The sequence below is a fragment of the Staurois parvus genome, unplaced genomic scaffold (assembly GCF_062004578.1).
Source record: "Staurois parvus isolate SC_StPar_1 unplaced genomic scaffold, SC_StPar_1.0 ptg000243l, whole genome shotgun sequence".
Lineage (NCBI taxonomy): Eukaryota > Metazoa > Chordata > Amphibia > Anura > Ranidae > Staurois > Staurois parvus.
In genome coordinates this window covers 16309777-16332500 of record NW_028318039.1, presented here as the reverse complement: position 1 = coordinate 16332500, position 22724 = coordinate 16309777, and the positions used below count along the sequence as shown (strand labels likewise).

General features: G+C 39.4%; 1 protein-coding gene across 1 annotated transcript in view; it reads left to right on the top strand.

Annotated features, from left to right (window-relative positions):
* The window catches only part of UGGT2 (UDP-glucose glycoprotein glucosyltransferase 2), a gene marked incomplete at its 5' end in the record, with an annotated part of 518844 nt that overhangs the window by 469882 nt on the left and 26238 nt on the right, over positions 1-22724 (top strand). The window contains 5 exons of the mRNA XM_089680491.1: positions 2280-2364; positions 5912-6094; positions 14412-14572; positions 14875-14989; positions 22020-22136. Of these exons, the coding sequence (XP_089536617.1) occupies positions 2280-2364; positions 5912-6094; positions 14412-14572; positions 14875-14989; positions 22020-22136 (661 nt within the window). The remainder of the gene's footprint in view (positions 1-2279; positions 2365-5911; positions 6095-14411; positions 14573-14874; positions 14990-22019; positions 22137-22724) is intronic.

Genomic DNA, 22724 nt, shown 5'->3' with positions numbered 1-22724 from the left:
GGATCGCCTCAGCCATCACTCTGGCCACGCCCTCTGATGCATTCCACCACACCCATAGGGGGCTTGGTCACAGAGCCCCCTATGGGCGGAGTGAACCATGTCAGAGGGTGTGGCCGCAGTGATGGCTGAGGCGATCCACAATACAGTGTCTTCAAAGGACTCCTTGGGGTGGGTATGAGCTGCATCCATTTTCTCTCCCTGCACATTGCCTAGTTTCTGGTATAACTTGGGAAGCTGCTCCTCCCTTCCTTGCCGGCGGGCTGATTGTATTTTGTACAGCTTCGAGCAGTGCCATACTTCTGCTACATGATTTATTCAAAGTAATCACAGATGCAGATGAGAATAATATTAGAAAATATAACAATAATACTTAACTAAAGATGCTGTTTCCACCACGGAGTCCCATCTGCTTTCACAACATGGCACACAGATATGACTTATATTTCCAGCCTAGCTGTGTGTTATATACTGGACTTGAATGTAGGGAATGGTCAACTTGCAATGCGAGCAACACTGACCTTGTAAGGACTTGCCACTTTGCAGTAACATTTCTTTGGTATGTGTCAGCTAAATGACCGTCCTTGTCTCATTATTAGATATTGTGGCCCACCAATAATAAGAAAATATACAATTTCCCCATCAATCACCTAGTATTGTAGGATTTTTAGAGACATTCATATTTGTTCTTTATTCTTGTTTGGGAATGTAATCATCTGCTGTAAAAGAACAGAATCTGCCGTTTGTGAATACTTAAAGGACAGAACAGTTCTAAATTATAGGGAAATTGTTACGCAATTGCTAATAATGTTAGCAGTTTTTCTGATCCTCTGTCCATCCATGTTACAGTACCTATTTTGCTTTTGCCTTTTTCCTTCTTGTAAAAACTATAGAGCTGCCCTTTTTCCCCAGCTAGCAGGATTTACCAGGATCATAAGCTGCTATTACAAATGTCAAGGTGAAATTGAGTATCACAGAGTTATATCAACAGTGATTATCTATGACAGCCATTGTGAACAAATGGCCATCCTTCTTTTGGAGTATCATAGTGCATGTGCCAGGTGATGGAATTCTTTGTGTTCTAGCACCTGGTACCGAAAGAGAGACAAAATTATCTCCATAAAGTTCTGGCCTGGAAAGTGAGAGAGAGCAGCCCATAAACTTAAGATGGGTAAGTGATCACCAGTGGGGGTGATGGGGGGCTTATTTCAGTGACAATAACTACCAATGAATGATGGGGTTAAAGTTATCTGCCAGTGACTACCAATGCAAGGGAGGGTTAACTCTAATTGCCATTGACCACCAATGTAATATGCAAACAGCATATAAGGAAGAACTGCATTACAGAAACTTGTTGATGTGCATTTGTTCAGAAATAATTTCTCCTCTTAGTTATGAGAATGCAAAAAACCTGCAGTGAGGTCTGATTGATCTCAGAAGCATCTCAAACTGATGTCAAAGGCACACCACACTTGCCAATCAAAGCCTGTAAACACAGGCCGATGGAGATTTAAATTGTAGGTTGAGCTTTCCCCACCTATTCCTTCCTACCTCCTGGTATTTCAATGTGTTGGATGGTCTTAATGAGCAGAAGGAATTTGTGTGTGTTGGGCTGGGTCTGGGCTAAGCTTGACATTTACAAGAAAAGTTGGTGTACATACAAGTTCAGCTGCCTCTATCTCTGGACCTTTACGCTGTTTAGACCTAGATTCCATTTAAAGTGGTTCTAAAGCATTGAGGTGAATAAACCTTTTGTGCTGCAGGATCACCTCAGCCTCCCATTATTCCTACCTGAGCTGGATCCAATCCAGTGATCCACTCCCCTCTGTCTCCCTCCTCAGCAGCCATTGGCTCCCACTGCTGTCAAGTAAACACTGTGATGAGCAAGCAGGGCCGAGCCTCCCGTTTTGTGTGAATAGACAAAGACAGAACGGCTCGGAAGCGAGCCCACACAGGTGCTCCCATGGAAAGCAGCTTTCAGAGGAAGAACCTGGCAGGGGACCCCAGAAGAAGAGGCTTGGGGTTGCTGTTTTCAAAACCATTGCACAGAGCAGGTAAAGTATACCATGTTTGTTATTTTATTGAAAACAATGAAGCTTTAACGTCACTTTAAAGTAACATCTTCTTTGTTCATTGTATTGTCCAGTTTTGTGACAGGTTTACACTGATATACAGGAGGTCAAAATCTTGCAAATTTGAAATTAAGAAATGATGATATAAACATGGCATGCATGTCATTGTTGTGAAAATGAAGTTAATGTCAATCTTTAAATTCTTTCTAGAATTATGATGCTTTCAGTTCTTCGACATACAAAAACTCCCATAAAGTTCTGGTTTTTGAAAAACTACCTTTCCCCACGGTTTACGGTAAGAATTTTGTATTATTAAAGGTAGGAATCTCTAATATACATTAAATGAGCTACATTGTGCTAATTATTAATCTATGTTCCTGTGAATATATGGTTCTAATATTTATTTTACACAAAGTACAAATATAGTAGCAATTACAAAAAAGAAGAGTGGAAATGAAAACTTTTTAAATATTGGCAGAACCTGTCAGGCTTTTAAAGCTGAAGTTAGGCTGTTTATTTTAGGGAGGAAGGAGGGATTAGGTACCATACACAATAGTTATGTGCGTGGTACTGTTCTCTGAGGAAAAAAAGGTAAACTTCATCAAGTCTGCATGCATACATTCCTGCCATATCAGGAAATGTATAATAAATAATTGGCATGACTCATACTTTCATACTGTTTTATTTTGCTTCTAATAAATCTAAATCATGTGCGTTGCAACCTGTCTTTATAGGCCCAGTTCACATAGCGGGAACAGACATTCCAACTCATGCTTTTTTTTTTTTTTTGCAAGAGTCACTTGAATTGGCTGCCCTATGCGTGTTTGTCATGGTAAAGAAGCTCAGGGACCAAATTTTGGCCCTGAGGCAGACACTTCTTTACATGTGAGTTTTGTCGAATGGCAAATTTGCACCATGTTTGGGGTGCCTTTAAGAATGAATGACACCCAAATGTGTGTTGTGTGTTTTGCCATTTCTGCCCGCAATTTCAAATCATTAAAGTGTTACTAAACCCAGGACCCTGCATTCACTATAACTGGTCTCCCACAGTACACAGAACATGGAAGTGCAATTATTTTAGTAAATATAAACTGCTAAAGGATCAGAGAAGACAGAATCAAACATCTTTTTTACATAGTGTGGAGGATTAATCCCTTAGGTTCCACAGTCACTATAACATGCATGCTTTACTTTATATATGGATTGATTTTACTGTTGTTGGTTTAGTAACACTTTAAAGTGTTACTAAACCCAGGACCCTGCATTCACTGTATCTGGTCTCCCACAGTACTCAGAACATAGAAATGCAATTATTTTAGTAAATATAAACTGCTAAATACCTTTTCTCACCACTATAGCAGTCTTGTGACTTCTATCCAGTGGCCGGTCGAACACTCGTAAAGCTTGTAAGAGTTTTCATTCTCCTCTGACTGGCCTATGAAGCTGCGTGACCCATGATCCTCTACCTGGACAGTGCTCATTGGCCTAGTTCTGATCACATGCATCCTTCCAATAAAAAAAAAAAAACACTCTAGCAATACGCACCAAACTGAGCATGTGCAGAGTTTCTCCTATGGCTCTGTACTATCAGCAGATGGGCTGGGAACTATGGAAAAAGGGGAGGATCAGAAAAGACCAGATCAAACTGCATTTTTACACAATACGGAGGATTAACCCCTTAGTTTCCACAGTAAGTATAACAAGCATGCTTTACTGCATATGCCGACTTATTTTACTGTTGTGGGTTTAATAACACTTTAAGTGTGAATGGGGTCTTAGTTGTTGAGAGATTTGTTCTTTGGTATATTTGTTTTTTTTTTCCATAAAAAGATACTGTGTTGCAGTATAATTTCTGTAAAAATCAAAACATGGCAGTGTAAACAACATATTGTAAAAATAAGATATGATAACTTTCACAGAAACCAAGAACTGCAAATAAATAGTTCTGTTCTTGAAATAATTGTCAGCAAATATGAAACGTTCTTAGGAGATTGCTACTGGATGGTGTGCCCAGTGCTCTGTGTATTATACCAGTAGTGTTTCTAAGATCTGCTTTTACTTAGCTTCATATGTCTGTCAATCAAAACCACATGGCTCCATTAAGGACTCAATGAAGCACAAACCCAAAGATAGTGTGGAAGGTTACATATAAACATATGGGAATTGAGTCATTTTAAAGTCAACCAATACTGTGTGATTAAGCAGGGAATACTCTGGGCCAGTGGTTCTTTTCTTGCCTGTTTACACACTTTTAAAGCACTCTGAAGTTCTGAACCCCCCTACCCCAATTTCATTAAAGTACAATATGGTTTCTCCAAGCTATCTCTGAGGGCAAGATGTCATTCTTCTGATTGCGTTGCCGCCTGCGAGGGGTCATACTCTTGTTGTTATAGTTGCTCAGAAGTGTTGAGAGTGACTCATTTTAAGTTCACGGGGACAATTTTTACAGAAACATTTTTATGGCCAGCACATACAGTATATTTACTTTGACTGAAAAGGCAAAGCAGTGATTGTACTTTGTCCTTTTTTGAAGAGATTTAGAAGTGCTGGTCTGTCGCAGGAAATCCTCTTGGCCTTTTCCAGGGGTGCAATATAAAATATTGTGTCACTTTATAACAGGGTGTGTATGTGGCCCAGAACATTAGTGTAGTACGGAGGCTAGTAAAGACTGTGCAAAATATCATTGGCTACCAAGTACCTTAGGACACTGGAAATGGGAAGTGCCTTCATAGGGCACATAATATTTAAGGATTCCACACATCCAAACGCTGATTTCTTTTATTTTATACAGTGTGTATGTAATATATATTTATTTATTTTTTTTAATTCATATTTAAACTCAGGTCTTAGCCACAATCTTTAATGTGACATTAAACCAAAAGCAAACATCTAGTATATTGCAGCTTACCTTTTCTTAGATATGATGGCTGTATTCATTTATTTTTTTTTTTGGCTTTTTCTTCTCTTTTCCCCTGATGATCCAGCCAGTACGTCTGCTGTTTTTCTAAAGAACATGCTGTCCAGCAGAATGTATCACAGAGATGAGACAAACCATTTAACACTAGCAGAGGTGCTTACAATGATCAACTTTTGTTTATTAATGTAAATCGTTTATCCCAAAGGGAAACAAAATTGCTTGTTGTACTTGCTTATAAAGTGTTAGATGGAGTTTGGCTTCAAACTGTTTGTGTATTTAAATCTGCTAGTACATCTAACACTGTTCTCTCCCCAGACTGGCAATGCTGCTGTCCAAAGTTGCCCCATGTACTTGTTTATCCAGAGTGGTGGCACTGTGATATAAGAGTGTGTTACTTGCCAGATCACCAGGTAAAAATAGAAAAAAAAAGCCTAAAAAGTAAAACTGATGCAGACACAACCTCTAAAGATTGGTAAGCTGCAATATATTACATTTTTGGCTTTGGGTTTAACACCACTTTAAGATAAGTCTATATACATCCAGTGACCCACAACTGCAGAATGCTTTTAAGTTCTACTGACAATGTTACTACTGCATATTCTTGGCTTTACACTCAGTGTGTGCAGGCAAATTTCAATGTTCATGTAGGCCTGTTCCCAAATGTTATCTGATAAGGTTCACCCTCCCCAGATATATTCTGCTTATTAATTAAGCAGGATGTAGCTAGCAATGCATAATAATAAAGCAGAATGTGTGTAAGATAAATACTATAAATGATACCAGGTCAGCCTAATGCCCACATGGCTTTCTGATAAACGTGGGCATTATACTGACCTGGTATAATCTATAGTTGGTTTGAAACTGTATATTTTGCTTGATATAACTGCTTTATTCTAGAACTCTTATTTTATATTTCTGTGCCTAGGAAATCATCCCCCACATGGCAAAAGAGTATGGCTTCCAGTATGAATTAGTTCAGTACAAATGGCCAAGATGGCTTCACCAGCAGACTGAGAAACAACGGATTATTTGGGGTTACAAAATCCTCTTCCTGGATGTTCTCTTTCCACTTGCCATTGATAAAATCATTTTTGTTGACGCTGACCAGGTAAGGTGCTACATGTAAAATTAAGCATGGGTTCTTAACAGAATCAGGTGACAACTAACAGGCTCTGGCCACAGAGTAGTTAGTGTAAAAATAGTTTTTTTTTCTCAGCTCAAATTTGAAGCCTTGTTGCAAACAGACTTAGATTGTGAATCCATCTCAGGTAATTATGTGAACATTCTTTCAGTCCCGCAGGGATTTTAGAAGCTCATTACCTTCTCTATCGGTTCTATACTGAATATCCATGCAAAAGGCTTTCATTTCTGTATTTTCCATTCCTCTTCTTTGTTCTCATAAGTTCAGGATGTTCAGTGTTTAAATGATCTGTGTCTTGCCTGTAGCTCCTAAGGAAAGAAATCTGAGCTTGCGTTTAATGAGAAAATCACAAGAACCAATGCTTCGCAGACCCTTACAAATCCAAGCTAGACCCTGGAGTCGAAACATGTTTAATCCGAATATTGACAGTTTGAATCCAAGCACATCATTAAATTGTGTGTTATTTGGAACTGTTACCTTAACCACTTCTTCCCTGGATTTCTACATCAATTCTGTGTGCAATCAGTCTAGATATTTTAAACAGAAATTCATATTTGCAGTCTTAACGGGTACTATATTTGGATATTCATAATAAGAGCAAGCAGCATCACCTTCACTGAAATGACTAATCGTTTCTTTTCTGAGTCCTCAGGTAGCTGGGTTGATGTGCTTTAGAATGTCATTTTTGACACTGGAAGGATACTGTAAGCTGAATCAGTCACTAGTCACTAATAGTCTCCTACCTGCCATCTGCTGCCTTGTTTAGCAGCAGGTAACACAGATGAGGCAGAGTTCAGTGCTGTGCTTGAGATACAATGGCGTTGATTTACTAAAAATGTAGAGTGCAAAATCTGGTGCAGCTGTGCTTAGTAGCCAATCAGCTTCTAACTCCAGCTTTTTCAATTAAACTTTGACAAAAAAAAAAATAGAAGCTGATTGGTTTCTATGCACAGCTGCACCAGATTTTGCATTCTCCAGTTTTTGTAAATCAATCCTAATATGTCAAAGCTAATTTCCTTTTTGTGTACATAACTGTATGTGTTTGTGTATGTGTGTAGTTTTATAGTTAGGATGAGGTGATAAGTAGGCACAAATTTGACACATTCTAATTAGATAGCTTTACCATTTGCAGGTGCCCTGTTGGCACTTTTACTGACTGTTCAGGCTTTGTAGGTGACCTGTATAATCTACTGTATACCGTATATATTGTAAGATTATTTTTATTTGAGATAAGAGATACTATAAAGCTGTTTGCTAAACACCGCTTCATCACCTGTAAAATGTCAAATTCCAGTCAATCCGTATTTAAGAATTGTTTCCAGTATGCACTGGAAGAACACCAGTAAAGATGTTTGAACAGTAGGTCGATCTTTGTGATAAAAGTTTACTGGTATGTTGCTCACCACACCTGATTGACCGTTTAATATGGGTCAAAAATCGAGAAAAAATATGAAAAAAGTATGATATAGAAACACTGTGAATATGACCCTTAGCAAGAAAGCTAATTGGGTTTTAAAGGTACCATACCACACATTAGAAAAAACTCGGCAAAAATATGAGATTACTTTTATTAAATTAAAAAAGCCACCATAATGGTGGATCGTAGCATTAGAACACATAGGGCATAATAGGCCCGAATACAAACAATACTACAACGTGTAGCCTACTAATACATGTACTAACACATGACACAGATTGACGCTGAACATCATTAGTACAAAATAGTACTTGTAGGTTGCTCCAACATATTTGATACAGTTGAACATGTGTTTGTTACTCCAACGCGTTTCACGGGACAAGGCCCACTTCTTCAGGGAAACAAAGTATACGTTTCTAGAATCAAGCAAAAATAGGCCCAAAACATATTATAAATATATAACCATTACAACACTCAAAAAATGAAATCAAAAACTGTCAGCATTTACCGGTTGGTAATATTGATGTTTGCACATAAAGCCAATGAAAGACAACCCGAGCAATTGGTTCAAGGATGGATAGAAGGGGACCCCTCCGTCAAAAGTATCAGTGGCCGCCAGCCAGATGGAACCATCATTGCACAATAAAGAGCTAAAACATCATTACAAAGAATTCAATATATATTAAGGTAAAATAGAAAATGTCCCTCAGAAATACAAACTACACCCCTACTCCCCAAACTAGCAATCAATAAAATCCTAGATAAAGGGGGGGACAACAGTAATAGAGGCAAGGGAAAATAAGTATAGCCTTATGCCCTCCACATCTACACCAACTTTATGGCCCCATAAATGGGTCACCTTAAGCGTAGAAATAATTAATGTATTCCAAAGTAAATCCAAATTTTAGGTGCGGACTCCAGGGTGGGAAACATGGTTGAGAGATGCTTAGATTGTGTGCTATGATGCCACAGTCTCTTGCAGGCTGTGGGGGGACCACAGATAGTGGCTGTTATAAGTGCAATTAGCATTTTGTTGAGAAGAAAGTTGATTGAGTGCTGCAGTCTTCCATGGACTTTGTGGGAGCTGTGGCTGACATTTTACTGTAGGACATTTTGCCATATCTGTGCAGGAAGTCATGAGTTTGGCTGGGTAGAGGGGGAGTCCTCCCTAGCATGCACGCTGTAGGGCTCAACAAGACTCTTGAGCAGATGTGTTCAGCAGCCCAGCCATCCAGCCTACAGGTACCAGCTGCAATGGAGGGGCAGTAAGTACACCTTGTCACTACACTAGACTGTAACATGTTAAAGCTGGTCTGAGAAGGGGGATAAATCCCTATCTGCGGGTCAGGGATTTCTTCCTCTGCACCACTTTTTCCCTGGGCCATCCTTATCATTGGACTCCCTGATGTCCATTTTTGAAGGTTTTATGTCACATGTTGAATGGATTTTCTTAGGTATACAATACAGAACACATGATCATTAGTCATTGAATTGGATATATATGCAGCTAGCTTCAGGTGACTGAACACTGGTAAAAGAGAGAGCTGCATATATAATGTCTCATTTTTTGCTAGTGTCCTTATGGACCTCTTCTTTCTACTGAGAGAAGCTTACTCCTTTCCTATAACATTTTTCCCTGTTTGATGATTCTTTTATCACATTTCCTGGCTGAATTATAGCCACTGCAGCTCTGCAGCTTCTGGCTCAATTGACTCTTTGACTGTACCTTGGGAAATAGTACCTGGATCTTGCCAGATTGCAGAAATGGCCTGTAATGTTGGTGGAAAGCAATGTGTCCCCTATGGCATGGAGCACAATGTGAACTGAACCACAGGGTGCTTTACAGATCCAGGGCCATGGTCTGCCAAAGGCAGATCCCTGTCTGGGAAACCCCCTGAGGGGTATGCCCATCAAGAAGGACAAAGTCAATTTGACCTCTTTCAATCCTACCAACATGGAAAGGTTCCATGGTGAGTACAGGGCAGAAGCCTATTAAACATTCATGTCTAGGGTGCCAAGACCCTTTAAGCCTCTTAGGGTGGTATCTGGGTGCCAGTGACTAATTTAAGTTTAAATTTGGTGCCATTATACACAATGGTACATGCTCAATGGTGTTTCTACATCACTGTGCACCTTAGGGGGCCTGCACAACACTGGCTCTTACTGCATCCCTTCATTCCCATGTGGAAAACTTGAGGCTGTGCACCCTGCTCATCCTCTTTTAGTTCACCTTCTGAGAACAATACCCAGTGCTTTTTCTTTGGCACAGAGGTCTCACAATGTTACTTGGGTTCACAGCAGCCTATGATGCTTGACACCAAGGCCTTCCCCTCCCTCTGCACAGCAGCAAAGGTTATAAGTACACTTACGTGGACAACATTTCACAAAGCATTGCAGATAACAAGCGCAAGAAAAAGGGTCTGAAAGCCTTACTATCTTCGGCTCAGCACCTAGCCCCAAAGGGGATGGTGGTTCTCCACACAGGGCCCTAGCACCCTTTATTCTGATGGTTGCTGCCATTCTGACTTCCTGCCTTCCTTAGGCCATTTTGCTGTGCCCTCTACCACACACATTTCCTGCTTATTCATTTTTAAGCAGTTGTAAAAGCTTACTATTTTTTCTAAAAGAAAGAAACATGTTATACTTACCTGCTCTTTGCAATGGTATTGCACTGAGTAGCCCCAAACTTCCCCCTGCTGGTGTTCTAGGCTTCCATCCTCTATGCTATGGGAGTGCAAGTGTGGACTGGCTCCTGAGCTGGACTGTGTGCATCCATAGACACACACAGCATGTTTGTCCTCCTTCAGAGGAATCTGGTCAGGTTGAAACACATTTGGCTAAAATTTCATCCAAGCTTAAAGATACTATTGCTACCCTTATTGATGCTATACACTACCACTTAGCATTAGCTCAGCCTGAGTCTGCTCACCCCAAAATCTCCAGTGGGGGGTACTTAAGTTGTCTTATATAGGGATTGTCCTCATCCAGAGAAGATTTTTACTCCTACAAAATGCTTTGCTCAACAATATCCTATTGAGGAAAGTGTCTGCAAGCAGAAAATACCAGCCCCTCCCCCTTTTTTGCCCTCAGAGAAGTTCAAAGAACCATCCTCCAGGCAGCAGGCAGAGTCTCTGCACCTATTGAGGAGTCAGATGTAGGATCGGTATTCCTAGGGAGTGTTGATAAAGTATCCACCCCACCTTTTCTCCAAGAGAAAGAGTTAGGTAGGTCATAGACAAGTTGAAAACCAAATGAAAACCCCGGTGCCTATGCAACATATTTAGGTAAAGCTGGTAACAAAACCTCTAAAGTGATGCATAGTAAAACCAGATTCACTCTATACTTAATATAGGTACAACTGAACTACATTATAAATACAATGCATATAAAATCAATGTTTATAAAAAGTATAGTGAGAATATGGGGTGAGAGGCACCATAGATCCCCCTACTGGTGATCCATGTAACTACGCACCCTCACATAGCCCTAGTATGCAAAATACTCGCAGGAATCTTATACAATGTATATAATATGTGTCATAAATCAACTAAACAGCTAAAATAAAAAAACAAATAAAAAATTATATATATAAAGAAAATTACAAATTAGAAATAAAACCGTTCACATCCATCTCTATATTAAGACCCCTAGGGGCATAGTGCTCAAATAGTATATCCACTGAGATTCATTTCTAGAGATGGCTTGCCTCATATTAGTCCCACGCCAAGGGGTGAGTCCAGTATTACTATGCATCACTTTAGAGGTTTTGTTACCAGCTTTACCTAAATGTGTTGCATAGGCACCGAGGTGTACATCCATGAGGGTACCAAGACAGCGGAGGGCATGTTTCTGGTCTCCTGTTGAGATCAGAAAGATGGCTGACGCTACACATCCAGTTGGACAATGTTATGATGGGTGTAGTGGGCGGAGCTGTAGTATATAAATTAGTTTGCCTGTCACCACGGCCCTATGCCTCTGAGGACACTCAGTAGGAGAGGTGAAACACGTTGACTACGGACCGTGGTGACGTCATATGTGTTGTTTGGAGCACAGAAGCGGTACACTGCCTTCCTAGCTGGCATTTTTATGTAATTTTTTTCTCTGGAAACATGTGAGGGCAATATTAGTGTGTCTGCTTTTATTTAATAAATGGAGTTACACTATGTGGATGCCTCTTTCCATTCCTTATATGCACATACTCCATATTATGGCACCATGTTGGGATCCTTGAGGATGACGAGCATCATTTAAATCCGGAGGACTACAAGACCTAGCATAACTCTGCATGCCCCACCAAAGCATGAATGACTCTTGTTTCACTACAAGGGTCCGTTACAGTTGTTGAGTTAAGGAGCACACTGGCGGGGAGTACAGAGCACACATCACTTATTGGTTGTGAAAGAAGCACTTGCACTTATCAATTTCACATTAAAGACTTTATTTTCGCACCAAGAACTTTATTAGTTTATTGTACAGCTTCACCAAAACATTGGCACCAGTGTTAGCTGGGTCGAGAAGAAATACTGCTCATGGGTGGATTTAAAATCTCGAGAGGTCCTCACTGATTTTGTCACTTTGCCTGGAGTACCTGGCACTAATCTTAGATTCCTGTTTGGCCAAGGTGTTACATCCATCAAAGCACCTACATCTTCAGGTTCGCCTACTGTCCGCTAGCAGGTAGTTGTCCACTCAACACTGAATGCGAGTTTTGGATCTCATAGTTGCTGCCTTTCAAGTGATTGCTTGTGACCAACAGCACAACATAACATTATCGCAGTGAAACAAATCTCTTGTCTAGACAGGGAGATCAGGTTAAATTGTCTGACAAAATCATACTACGTTTTGTGGCTCTTCTGTACTCTGCGACTGGCTGGGAAGTAATTTCCTCCTCTGCATTAGAAAATAGTAATTGCAGAGACCAGCTTGTGCGGATGGGGAGAAATCTGGTTCTCCAGTCCTCTTAAGGCTCTTGGAACCAGGATGAGTCCCCAGCAATGTGCTGAAAATGTTTAGAGATCTGATGAGTTATGCTTTGCTGGATGCACTTACTAGTGTGGCACGCTCTGTGGGTTCAACCAGACAACACGAATGCAGAGGCATGAATGATTCACCAGGGAGGTCCAAGAGGGCAGCAGCAGCTCTGGAAGTATCTCACATCTGAGATGGACAGGGAGTCATGTGCCGGCTGTGTTTGCAGCACACATACTAGCGGTACAAAATGGTCTGGATCAGAAAGAGTAGGCTTTTCACCCAGAAGTCTTCCAACAAATCTGCCTGCAATGGGGAACCATATGCTTTTTTTCTTCTGGAATTCAAACTCATCCAAAAGGTGGACAGGTTTGTAGCAAGGGCAAAGTACGCTTGGCCAGAGGCAATAAACACATTGGCGATTCCTTTGCATCCCTAGTCTCTATGCGTACCCACCAGTATAGCTTTTGTCACAGCTGCTATGCCAGATTGAGGTATAGCAGAATAAAGTGATCCTAGGGGCTCCAGATTCACCCCATAGGTAATGATGCACAGATTTTGTTCATCTGGTAGTGGACGCCCTGTGGCATCTACCTCTTTGAGAAGACGTACTGCCACAAGGGCTTATTTTTTTTTAAAAAGCGCTGCCCAATTAAAAGTATAAATTCCTTACTGTATACACATACCTTTTAAATTAATGCAGTGTCTATATCACATATACAGTACATACAAGTGCACCATCACAATGAAGCTAAATAAATATTGAATAAATTAATATTAAATAATATATAGTCTCTCAATGCCATTTTTCTTCATAAAGTGCAAAATTCTTGGTGCTCCCCTCCAGTGGTCCCTTTTACTAACTCGTGTGGACTATTAATTTGAATATAAGAGTCTGTCATGCTTCTATACTTATTGGGTTCAGCTGGGATTTGTAGTCCTCTTTGGAGTCCAATTCTTTACCTGGTCCCTGGGTGCCGACTTCCCATTCACAGTTGTAAATTCCTCATACGGTTGTATAATAGGGACAGAAGGAGGCCCATATAGTGAAATATTGTTTATTATAGTTAAAAAAAACTATTTGTGTTCCACACATACAGTATGTAATGACAGATTTCCAGTAATAAATTACAAAATCCAAACCGGAAGTGGAACACCGGTTCGGCATGTAATATTAGCTCTAAAGGTCAGCACCTTTCATAGACTCAGCAGCCACTTACACTAGCACACCTATTGGTTTAATCATTATTTATTAGGTAGCATTACACACAAGGAGTATCCGAGCACAGGTCATAAGTGATTTCATTTAGAACCCTGCATTACAGCTGCTGGTTGTAATAGCTTGACTTTTGAAAGCTGAGAGAGAGAGAGCACAGTCATTTGCACCAGGCTTAAAGCTTACAAGTCCAAAACTTGTAAGACATATTATGGCGCTTATCAAATGTATTATGCAGGCAATGAGTCCCTAAGGTATGCCCTCATTCTTTCTCTCTTTCTCTATTGCCTCAGCTTTTTGCCAGGGTGGAGCTACAATTGGCCTTATGCACCTTAGAGTCAGGTATCAGTGTTGGCAACTTTATTTCTGCACTATCTGGCACCGATTTTGCTTGTAGGCACCTTTATTCAGGGTGTTGCGTAAATCAACACTCCAGTCAGGCCACTGTTGTCAGCTTGGGCCCTTAGCCTGATATTGTTGGGGTTGCAAAAGCCTCCTTTCAAGAATATTACGGAGATAGCACTTTTAACACACTCTGGATATGACAGCATCAGCTAATGCCAGTTTTATGATTGGCCTGAATTGTTACCTTTTGATGATCTAAAGCAGAGATGGTTTCTCCAGTGAATGCAGAGAAAGGTATTTTATGCTGAGTACATAAACATCCTATTTTTTGTGTTTAGATTGTAAGGACTGATTTAAAAGAATTGCTTGACCTTGACCTTGGTGGTGCTCCTTATGGGTATACTCCGTTTTGCGACAGCCGCAAAGAGATGGATGGTTATCGGTTTTGGAAATCTGGCTATTGGGCATCGCATCTTGGCCACAGAAAATACCACATCAGGTAGGAGAATATAGCTAGAGATGACTATGTATTAGTGAGCAATACTGTAAAAATGTTTGGGTTTTCTCTGACATTTCACCACAGTGAAATCTCTCAGTTTTATGATTCTTTCAATAATATCTTTAAACATATGTGCACTTTAAATGAGGTATTTATTCTTATAAATTATTAATGCATTAAAATAAACTTTGTTAGGTTCTTGTAGTTAGTAGTATTTTTACATGCACTTAAACAGTTTACATTTCAGCCATATAATTTGAAAAACTGCCTTCAACTTGCTTGTCTCGTTCCCTCTCTTACAGTGCTCTATATGTGGTGGACCTGATAAAATTCAGGAAAATTGCTGCAGGTGACAGACTACGTGGGCAGTACCAGGCTCTTAGCCAAGATCCCAATAGCTTGTCTAATCTGGATCAGGTGAATTTATTTTATCTGATCTTTAATGGCATTTATTGCTCTACCTAAAGTGCTTTACAGTCATTTAACCGATTTACCCCCCTTCCTGACCAGGCCATTTTTTTGCATTACGGCGCTGCGTTACTGTAACTGACAATTGCATGGTCATGCAAAGCTGCACCCAAATTTAATTTACGGTCTTTTTTTCCCACGAATTATGCTTTCTTTCGGTGGCATTCGATCGCCTGTGTTTTGTTTTTTTTGGGGTTTTTTTTCTGCACTATATAAAAAAAAATTGACAATTTTGAGAAAAAAACAATGTTTGACTTTTGGCTATTAAACATATCCAGTTAAAAAATGTTTTTAAAAAAATTAAATTTCGTCATAAATGTAGGCCAAAATGTATTCTGCTACATGTCTGTGCTAAAACAAAATCACAATACGTGTAAATTAATTGGTTTACATGAAAGTTATAGCATTTACAAATGGCAGTGTATATATACTGGAATTTTTTATTTTTTTTTTACTAGTAATGGTGGCGATCAGCAACTTATAGCGGGACTGCAGCGGACATTCTGACACTGAGGGGAATTAACTTGGTGTCACTGACATCCCCAGTGACACCAATACAGTGATCAGTGCTAAAAAAAAAAAAAAAAAACACTGACGCTGTACTAATGGCACTGGGCAGGAAGGGGTTAACATGAGGGGCGATCAAAGGGTTAACTGTGTGCTGGGAGTGTTTTACTAGGGGACAGTGTGTTGGTGCTTCGCTGTAAGCACACTGCTCTGGATAGCTGTGCACCCTGCGCATACATTGACGAAGGCAGTGATATGAATGGGTCTTAAATGTTCCTATGAATGGCTTTTTTACCATCCCCAACTCCAGTCATCTAATCTAATAGATAAATCTGCCTAACACTGATCTGCCAGCAGCTACTTTCTGCTGATAGCACTAGAGCATAGCTGTTGTTGGTGGAACATTTGGCCCCTGCCAGGTGGGAGTTATGTCTTGTCCCCAGATTAGTCCATTCTGCCTACATGCCATCTTTAACAATATCCATGTGACTTGCCAACACATGTATGCTTAAGTGCAAACAGCTGAGGGGAGCTTGTAGCTGCTGATATGAATGTGTTAAACAGCTTTACCTATTAGATTAAGGTGTTATGGACAAAAAAATAGAGGTTTTGTTTCACTTTAATACATTTTGCCTGTGATTTAATGCATCATTTTAATTATAACAAAATGCAAAGTGGAATTCAGTACCACATCACCAGCTTCTTGTAGTAGCCCAATATTTAAGCAGAACTAAACTCTCTCGATTAACATTAACTATTTTAATCCTTATGCTGCTAACGTTAGTAAATAGATAGAAAAGTATATTATAAATTTTTTTTCTTCAGGAGTCTTCATGGGCATGTTTTTTTTTCTATCATGGAGGGGAAGGGTGGAGGGGCTTTCTCAGCTAAGCACACTATCCTGCCTGAGCTAGAGATAGATGGATTCCAGGAAGTAAAGGCTTTATTAATCATCTGTCCTTACCCTAGCTGTGACTAGAAATGCTAGTGGGGTGTTTTTCAAAATTATTTCTTCGCAAAATAAACCATGGAGACATGGATGGATAGGTGAGTTTGCTTTGAATATTAAAAATGGCTAAAATAGCATTTTCAGTTTGAGGTACTCAAATACAGTTTAGTTCCGCTTTAAGGTGGACCGTACAGGCTTACGTATACCACGCTACTACCAAGGGTTGACTGGCGGCTGCTCCTACTTGTACTGTTCTTGAGTTCTTCACAAAGACATACTTCCACTCCCTTAGTCTACCAATATTTTGATAAAGCTGGAACTAGTATACCCTAGACAAGTGTTTTCCCTATAATGTTCCCCATTAATCTGATATGTTCAAAATTCATCCACCTTTGATATAGCAGATGTTTCAGTAGAGGGTAGTGTTAGATTAGCAGATTTAGATGGTCTTGACTAACAATTTGAAGCTGAACTCCAGCTAACACTTTGTAAGCAGTTACAGCAAATAGTTTTTTTTCCTTTTGGGATCACATACATGAATAAAAATTGATCATTGTAAGCACCCCTGTCCATGTTAAATGGTTTGTCTCAATCCTATAATTGCTAATATGTCTGGACAGCTTGGCCTGTTAATGTAAGTTGAAAAAGAACAGACTTACTACCAGATCACCAGGTAAAAACAAAGGAAAATAACCTAAAAAGAGAACATAATGCAGCCATGACATCAATAAGTTGGTAAGCTGCAAAAAAATATTTTTGAGGATTTATTGCTGCTTTAACAGTAAAAAAAATGAAAAATAAGGTAAAATAGCTTGTCTTAAATCTCTAACTACTGGTTGTCTGAACTGTTTGGAGTGTTAAAGTAAGTTGAAAAATGATCAGCAAGTGAAGGAAAAATAAAACCTAAAAAAAAGAAAATGAGTTCGGCCATCATATCTAAGAGTTGGTGAGCTGTAATTTAACAAATGTTTGTTTTGGGGTTTAATACCGCTTTAAGCTTTAGCTTGTAGAAAAACTAATAAAGAAGTTTTATAAGGCTGACATATTTCCCACTGATTATATTATCTTATGAACTGGGAACTTTAATGAGTGGTCCGCTGTGAAGAGGAGTCTAGCACTGAAAGGTAAATGGTTTCTGAGCATTAGTGAAAGTACGTATACAGTTGCAAGAAAAAGTATGTGAACCCCTTGGGATTACGTGGAGTTTTGCATGAATTGGCCATAAAATGTGCTCTGAATGTCATCTAAGTCACAACAATAGAAGAACACAGTCTGCTGAACATAATACTACACAAACATTAGATGTTGCCATGGTTTAATTGCATATAACATGTAAACATTCACAGTGCAGGGAGGAAAAAGTATGTGAGGCCCTAGCTTAATGACTTCTCTCAGAGCTAATTGGAGCCAGGAGTGAGCCAACCTTGACTCCAATCAGTGTGATGATATTGGATGTGTTCCTGACAGCTGTCCTGCCCTTAAAAAATGCACACCTGTTTTCGGTTTACTGGTTTCAAGAAGCACTGTCTGATGTGAACCATGTCTCGCAGAAAAGAGCTCTCAGAAGACCTACGATCAAGAATTGTTGACTTGCATGAAGCTGGAAACGGTTACAAAAGTATCTCCAAAAGCCTTGATGTTCATGTGTCCACGGTAAGACAGACTGTCTACAAATGGAGAAAGTTTAGCACTGTTGCTACTCTCCCTAGGCGTGGTCGTCCTGTAAAAATGACTGCAAGAGCACAGCGCAGAATGCTGCATGAGGCAAAGAAGAATCCCAGAGTGTCAGCTAAAGACCTACAGAAATCTCTGGCACATGCTAACATTTTTGTTGACACATCTACAATAAGGAAAACATTAAACAAGAATGGAGTACATGGGAGGACACCACGGAGGAAGCCATTGCTGTCCAAAAAGAATATTGCAGCACGTTTGAAGTTTGCAAAAGAGCACCTGGATGTTCCACAGCACTACTGGCAAAATATACTGTGGACAGATGAAACCAAGATTGAGTTGTTTGGGAAGAACACACAACACTATGTGTGGAGAAAAAAAGGCACAGCACACCAACATCAAAACCTCATCCCCACTGTAAAACATGGCGGAGGGAGCATCATGGTTTGGGGCTGCTTTGCTGCCTCAGGGCCTGGACGGATTGTTGTCATTGATGGGAAAATGAATTCCAGAGTTTATCAAGACATTTTGCAGGAAAACATACGACTATCTGTCCGCCAACTGAAGCTCCGCAGAGGATGGGTGATGCAACAGGACAATGACCCAAAGCATACAAGTAATTCAACAAAACAATGGCTGCAACAGCACAGAATACGCCTTCTGGAGTGGCCCAGTCAGAGTCCTGACCTCAACCCGATTGAAATGCTGTGGCATGACCTTAAGAGAGCGATTCACACCAGACATCCCAAGAATATTGCTACACTGAAACAGTTTTGTGAAGAGGAGTGGTCCAAAATTACTCCAAAATCGTTGTGCAGGTCTGATCTGCAACTACAGGAAATGTTTGGTTGAGGTTATTGCTGCCAAAGGAGGGTCAACCAGTTATTAAGTCCAAAGGTTCACATACTTTTTCCTCCTTGCACTGTGAATGTTTACATGTTATGTGCAATTAAACCATGGCAACATCTAATGTTTGTGTAGTATTATGTTCAGCAGACTGTGTTCTTCTATTGTTGTGACTTAGATGATGTTCAGAGCACATTTTATGCCCAATTCATGCAAAACTCCACGTAATCCCAAGGGGTTCACATACTTTTTCTTGCAACTGTATATCATACTTACCTAAAATACTCCTACTTGGAGCCCAGTATCTGGTGTTGGTGCCACCTTGTTGTTAAATACCATTTTGCCCAGATTTAGACTGTCAATCTTCAAATGCCTTGTTTATGATTCTTTTCCGCAAAAAATCAATGGTTCGGGTTGTGATACAACAGGAAATATGACTTAAATCTTTTTAAATGATTTTTGTCTCTAGGTATGCTAAATTTTTAGGCTGTTTGTTTGCTAATGAGCCATCTTTAATTTGGTGCTTCCATCTCCTATATAGTTTATATCCTGCAAGCACTTCATATGCTTTTCTTTGGAAGAGGGTGACTAATTGGGATAAACTTTCTATCGCATCTGATCTGAAGTATTACTAAACCCACAACAGTAAAATCAGTCAGTGTTTGCAGTAAAGCATGCTTGTTATACTCACTGTGGAACCTAAGGCGTTATCACCACATTGTGTAAACAATATTTGATCCTGTCTGGTCTTCTCTCATTCTCCCTGTCTTCTACTGTCCCCAGTCCAACTCCTGATAGGGCAGAGCCTTGGGCGCAAGCTGCACATGCTCAGTCTGGTGTGTGTTGCTAGAGTTTTTTTTTTTTTTCCTTGGGAGAGTGCATGTGATCAGCACATTGCCATTCAGCAGTGTCCACACAGAGGGTCAGGGGGTCCTGCAGCCTCATAGGGGAGAATGAAAACTCCCCCTACAAGCTTTAACCAGTGCTTTGCTGGACACTGATAGAAGTCACAAGACTGCTCTAACTGCTGATGAGAAAAGATATTTAGCAGTTTATATTTAGTAAAATAATTGCATTTCCAAGTTCTGTGTACTGTGGGAGACCAGATATAGTGAATGCAGGGTCATATGTTTAGTAACACTTTAAGTTGGATTTGGTGTTAGATGACTTTTGTAGACTTGACTTTCTTTCTTTGGATACATTAAAGGATAATTCTACACACACAATACTTTATATTTGATATGAGGCAGTCAAATGCATTGTGCATGATTTCTACTTACTGTGAGATAAGAATATTGGCAGCAGACATGTTTTCTTTACTCTTTGAGATGCCTAAAGAATCGCCTTTACAGTCAGGTAAAATTGAAGGACTGAGAGTAACCAAGAGATGGCAAAATTAAGTTTACTAATACTGTAAAAGGACTAAAGCAAGTAATAAAAGACAATTTGTGTATGCAGAATGCATAGAAAAAAGTTACTAGAATTATAATTGAATGAACATGTTTTGCTCATTTTTTTTTTTTCTCCTCATGTAAGTGTATCCTGCTCCGTTGATGACACCTCTTTTAATACTAAAAAGATCTTGTGAACAAGGTCTTTCTTTTTGGGGCTGTACAATCAATTAAGCTTTTATAATTTTCTTTGAAAAATTTAAAACTGAAAGGTTGCTACTGGCAACATCTCTACGTTTTTCTTTTTTTTCAGTTTTAATATGTAAACCCTTTTACACCTGTTTTGCTCAATATCTGAAACAATCTCTGAACAAGAAAATGAACTGGACTGGGCAGCTCCAACTGAGCTCTCATCTTCTGGTGAAATAAACTCACAGCAAACAGAGTATGACTTAATCTATTTCTGTACAAGAATCAGGTCACTGATTGAAGGTTGTCTAGACTGATAACTATTATGGTAAACCAAAATGAACTAAACACTAAAACTGCAATAAAAGTTAAATGTTTTACTGTGTTTGTACAGTGCATCCAGAAAGTATTCACAATGTTTAACTTTTGACACATTTTGTTATGTTACAGCCTTATTCCAAAATGGATTAAATTAATTTTTTTCCTCAATAGTCTACAAACAATACCCCATAATGACAATGTGAAAAAAGTTCGTTTTGAAATCTTTGCAATTTATTAAAAATAAAAAACGAAACAAAACCCACATGTACATAAGTATTCACAGCCTTTGCTCAATACTTTGTTGAAGCACCTTTAGCACCAATTACAGCCTCAAGTCATTTTGCTACAAGCTTGGCACACCTATTTTTGGGCAATTTCTCCCATTCTTTTTTGCAGTACCTCTCAAGCTCCTTCAGGTTGGATGGAGAGCGTCGTAGCACAGCCATTTTCAGATCTCTTCAGAGATGTCCAATCCAGTTCAAGTATGGGCTGGGCCACTCCAGGACATTCACAGAGTTGGCCTGTAGCCACTCCTTTGTTATATGGGCTGTGTCCTTAGGGTCGTTGTCTTGTTGAAAGATGAACCGTCACCCCAGTCTAAGGTCCAGAGAACTCTGGAACAGGTTTTCATCAAGGATGTCTCTGTACATTGCTGTATTCATATTTCCTTCGATCCTGACTAGTCTCCCAGTTCCTGCTGCTGATCATGTCCTAATCATGTCCAATCAACTGAATTTCCCGAAGGTGGACTCCAATCAAGTTGTGGAAACATCTCAAAGATGATCAGTGGGAACAGGATGCATCGGAGCTCAATTTTGAGTGTCATGGCAAAGGCTGTGACTACTTATGTACATGTGTTTTTCTTTTTTCTTTTTCATTTTTTATCTTTAATAAATTGCAAAGATTTCAAAATGAACTTTTTTCATGTTGTCATTATGGGGTATTGTTTGTAGAATGTTGAGGAACAAATTTAATTCAATCCATTTTGGAATAAGGCTGTAACATAACACAATGTGGCAAAAGTTAAGTGCTGTGTATACTTTCTGGATGCACTGTATGTTGTTCAGAAGAATATAATTTGTTTTTTTGTTTATTTTCACAGGATTTACCCAACAATATGATTCATCAAGTGTCCATAAAATCTCTTCCTCAAGAGTGGCTTTGGTGTGAGACCTGGTGTGATGACAAGTCCAAGGAAAGAGCCAAGACCATTGATCTGGTAAGCTGTATGTATGACCGTTGGTTCTATTTATGTAAAGTAACAATTTGTTTCCTTATTGTTTCTACTCTTGCAAATATAACCCAAAATTTTTCTGGTAAAATAGCACAGACCCAAATTTACTGTTAAAATGTTAAAATTTGTTATACATTCTGATAAAAACCATACAATAAGTTATAATCAGATAGTATTATATCAATGTTAGGCTACAAATAACCTCCAGCAAAACCCTGCCCCTTCAATCATCTATATACATTTATATTATTAATCAAACATCTGTACACATGTTGGTCACCGATCAAATATTAGCCCTTCATGTGTAATGTAGATTACAGCCAAAACCTATGGAGGCCAGATTTGTGCAGTCTTGATACATTTCATGGAGCCAATGTCCACTTCTTCAGTAGATAGATAGATGGCAACATTGTGGTTATAGATAACAAACAAGAAGAGTGGATGTTTATAAATATCTTAACCAATAAGGATCAGGACCTTGTAAGTAACACGATACAGTCAGCACTTCTACGAGATTCCAAATAAATTCTTACATGAAATGTGGTTAATATGTCTACATGGGAGTTTTTGAAA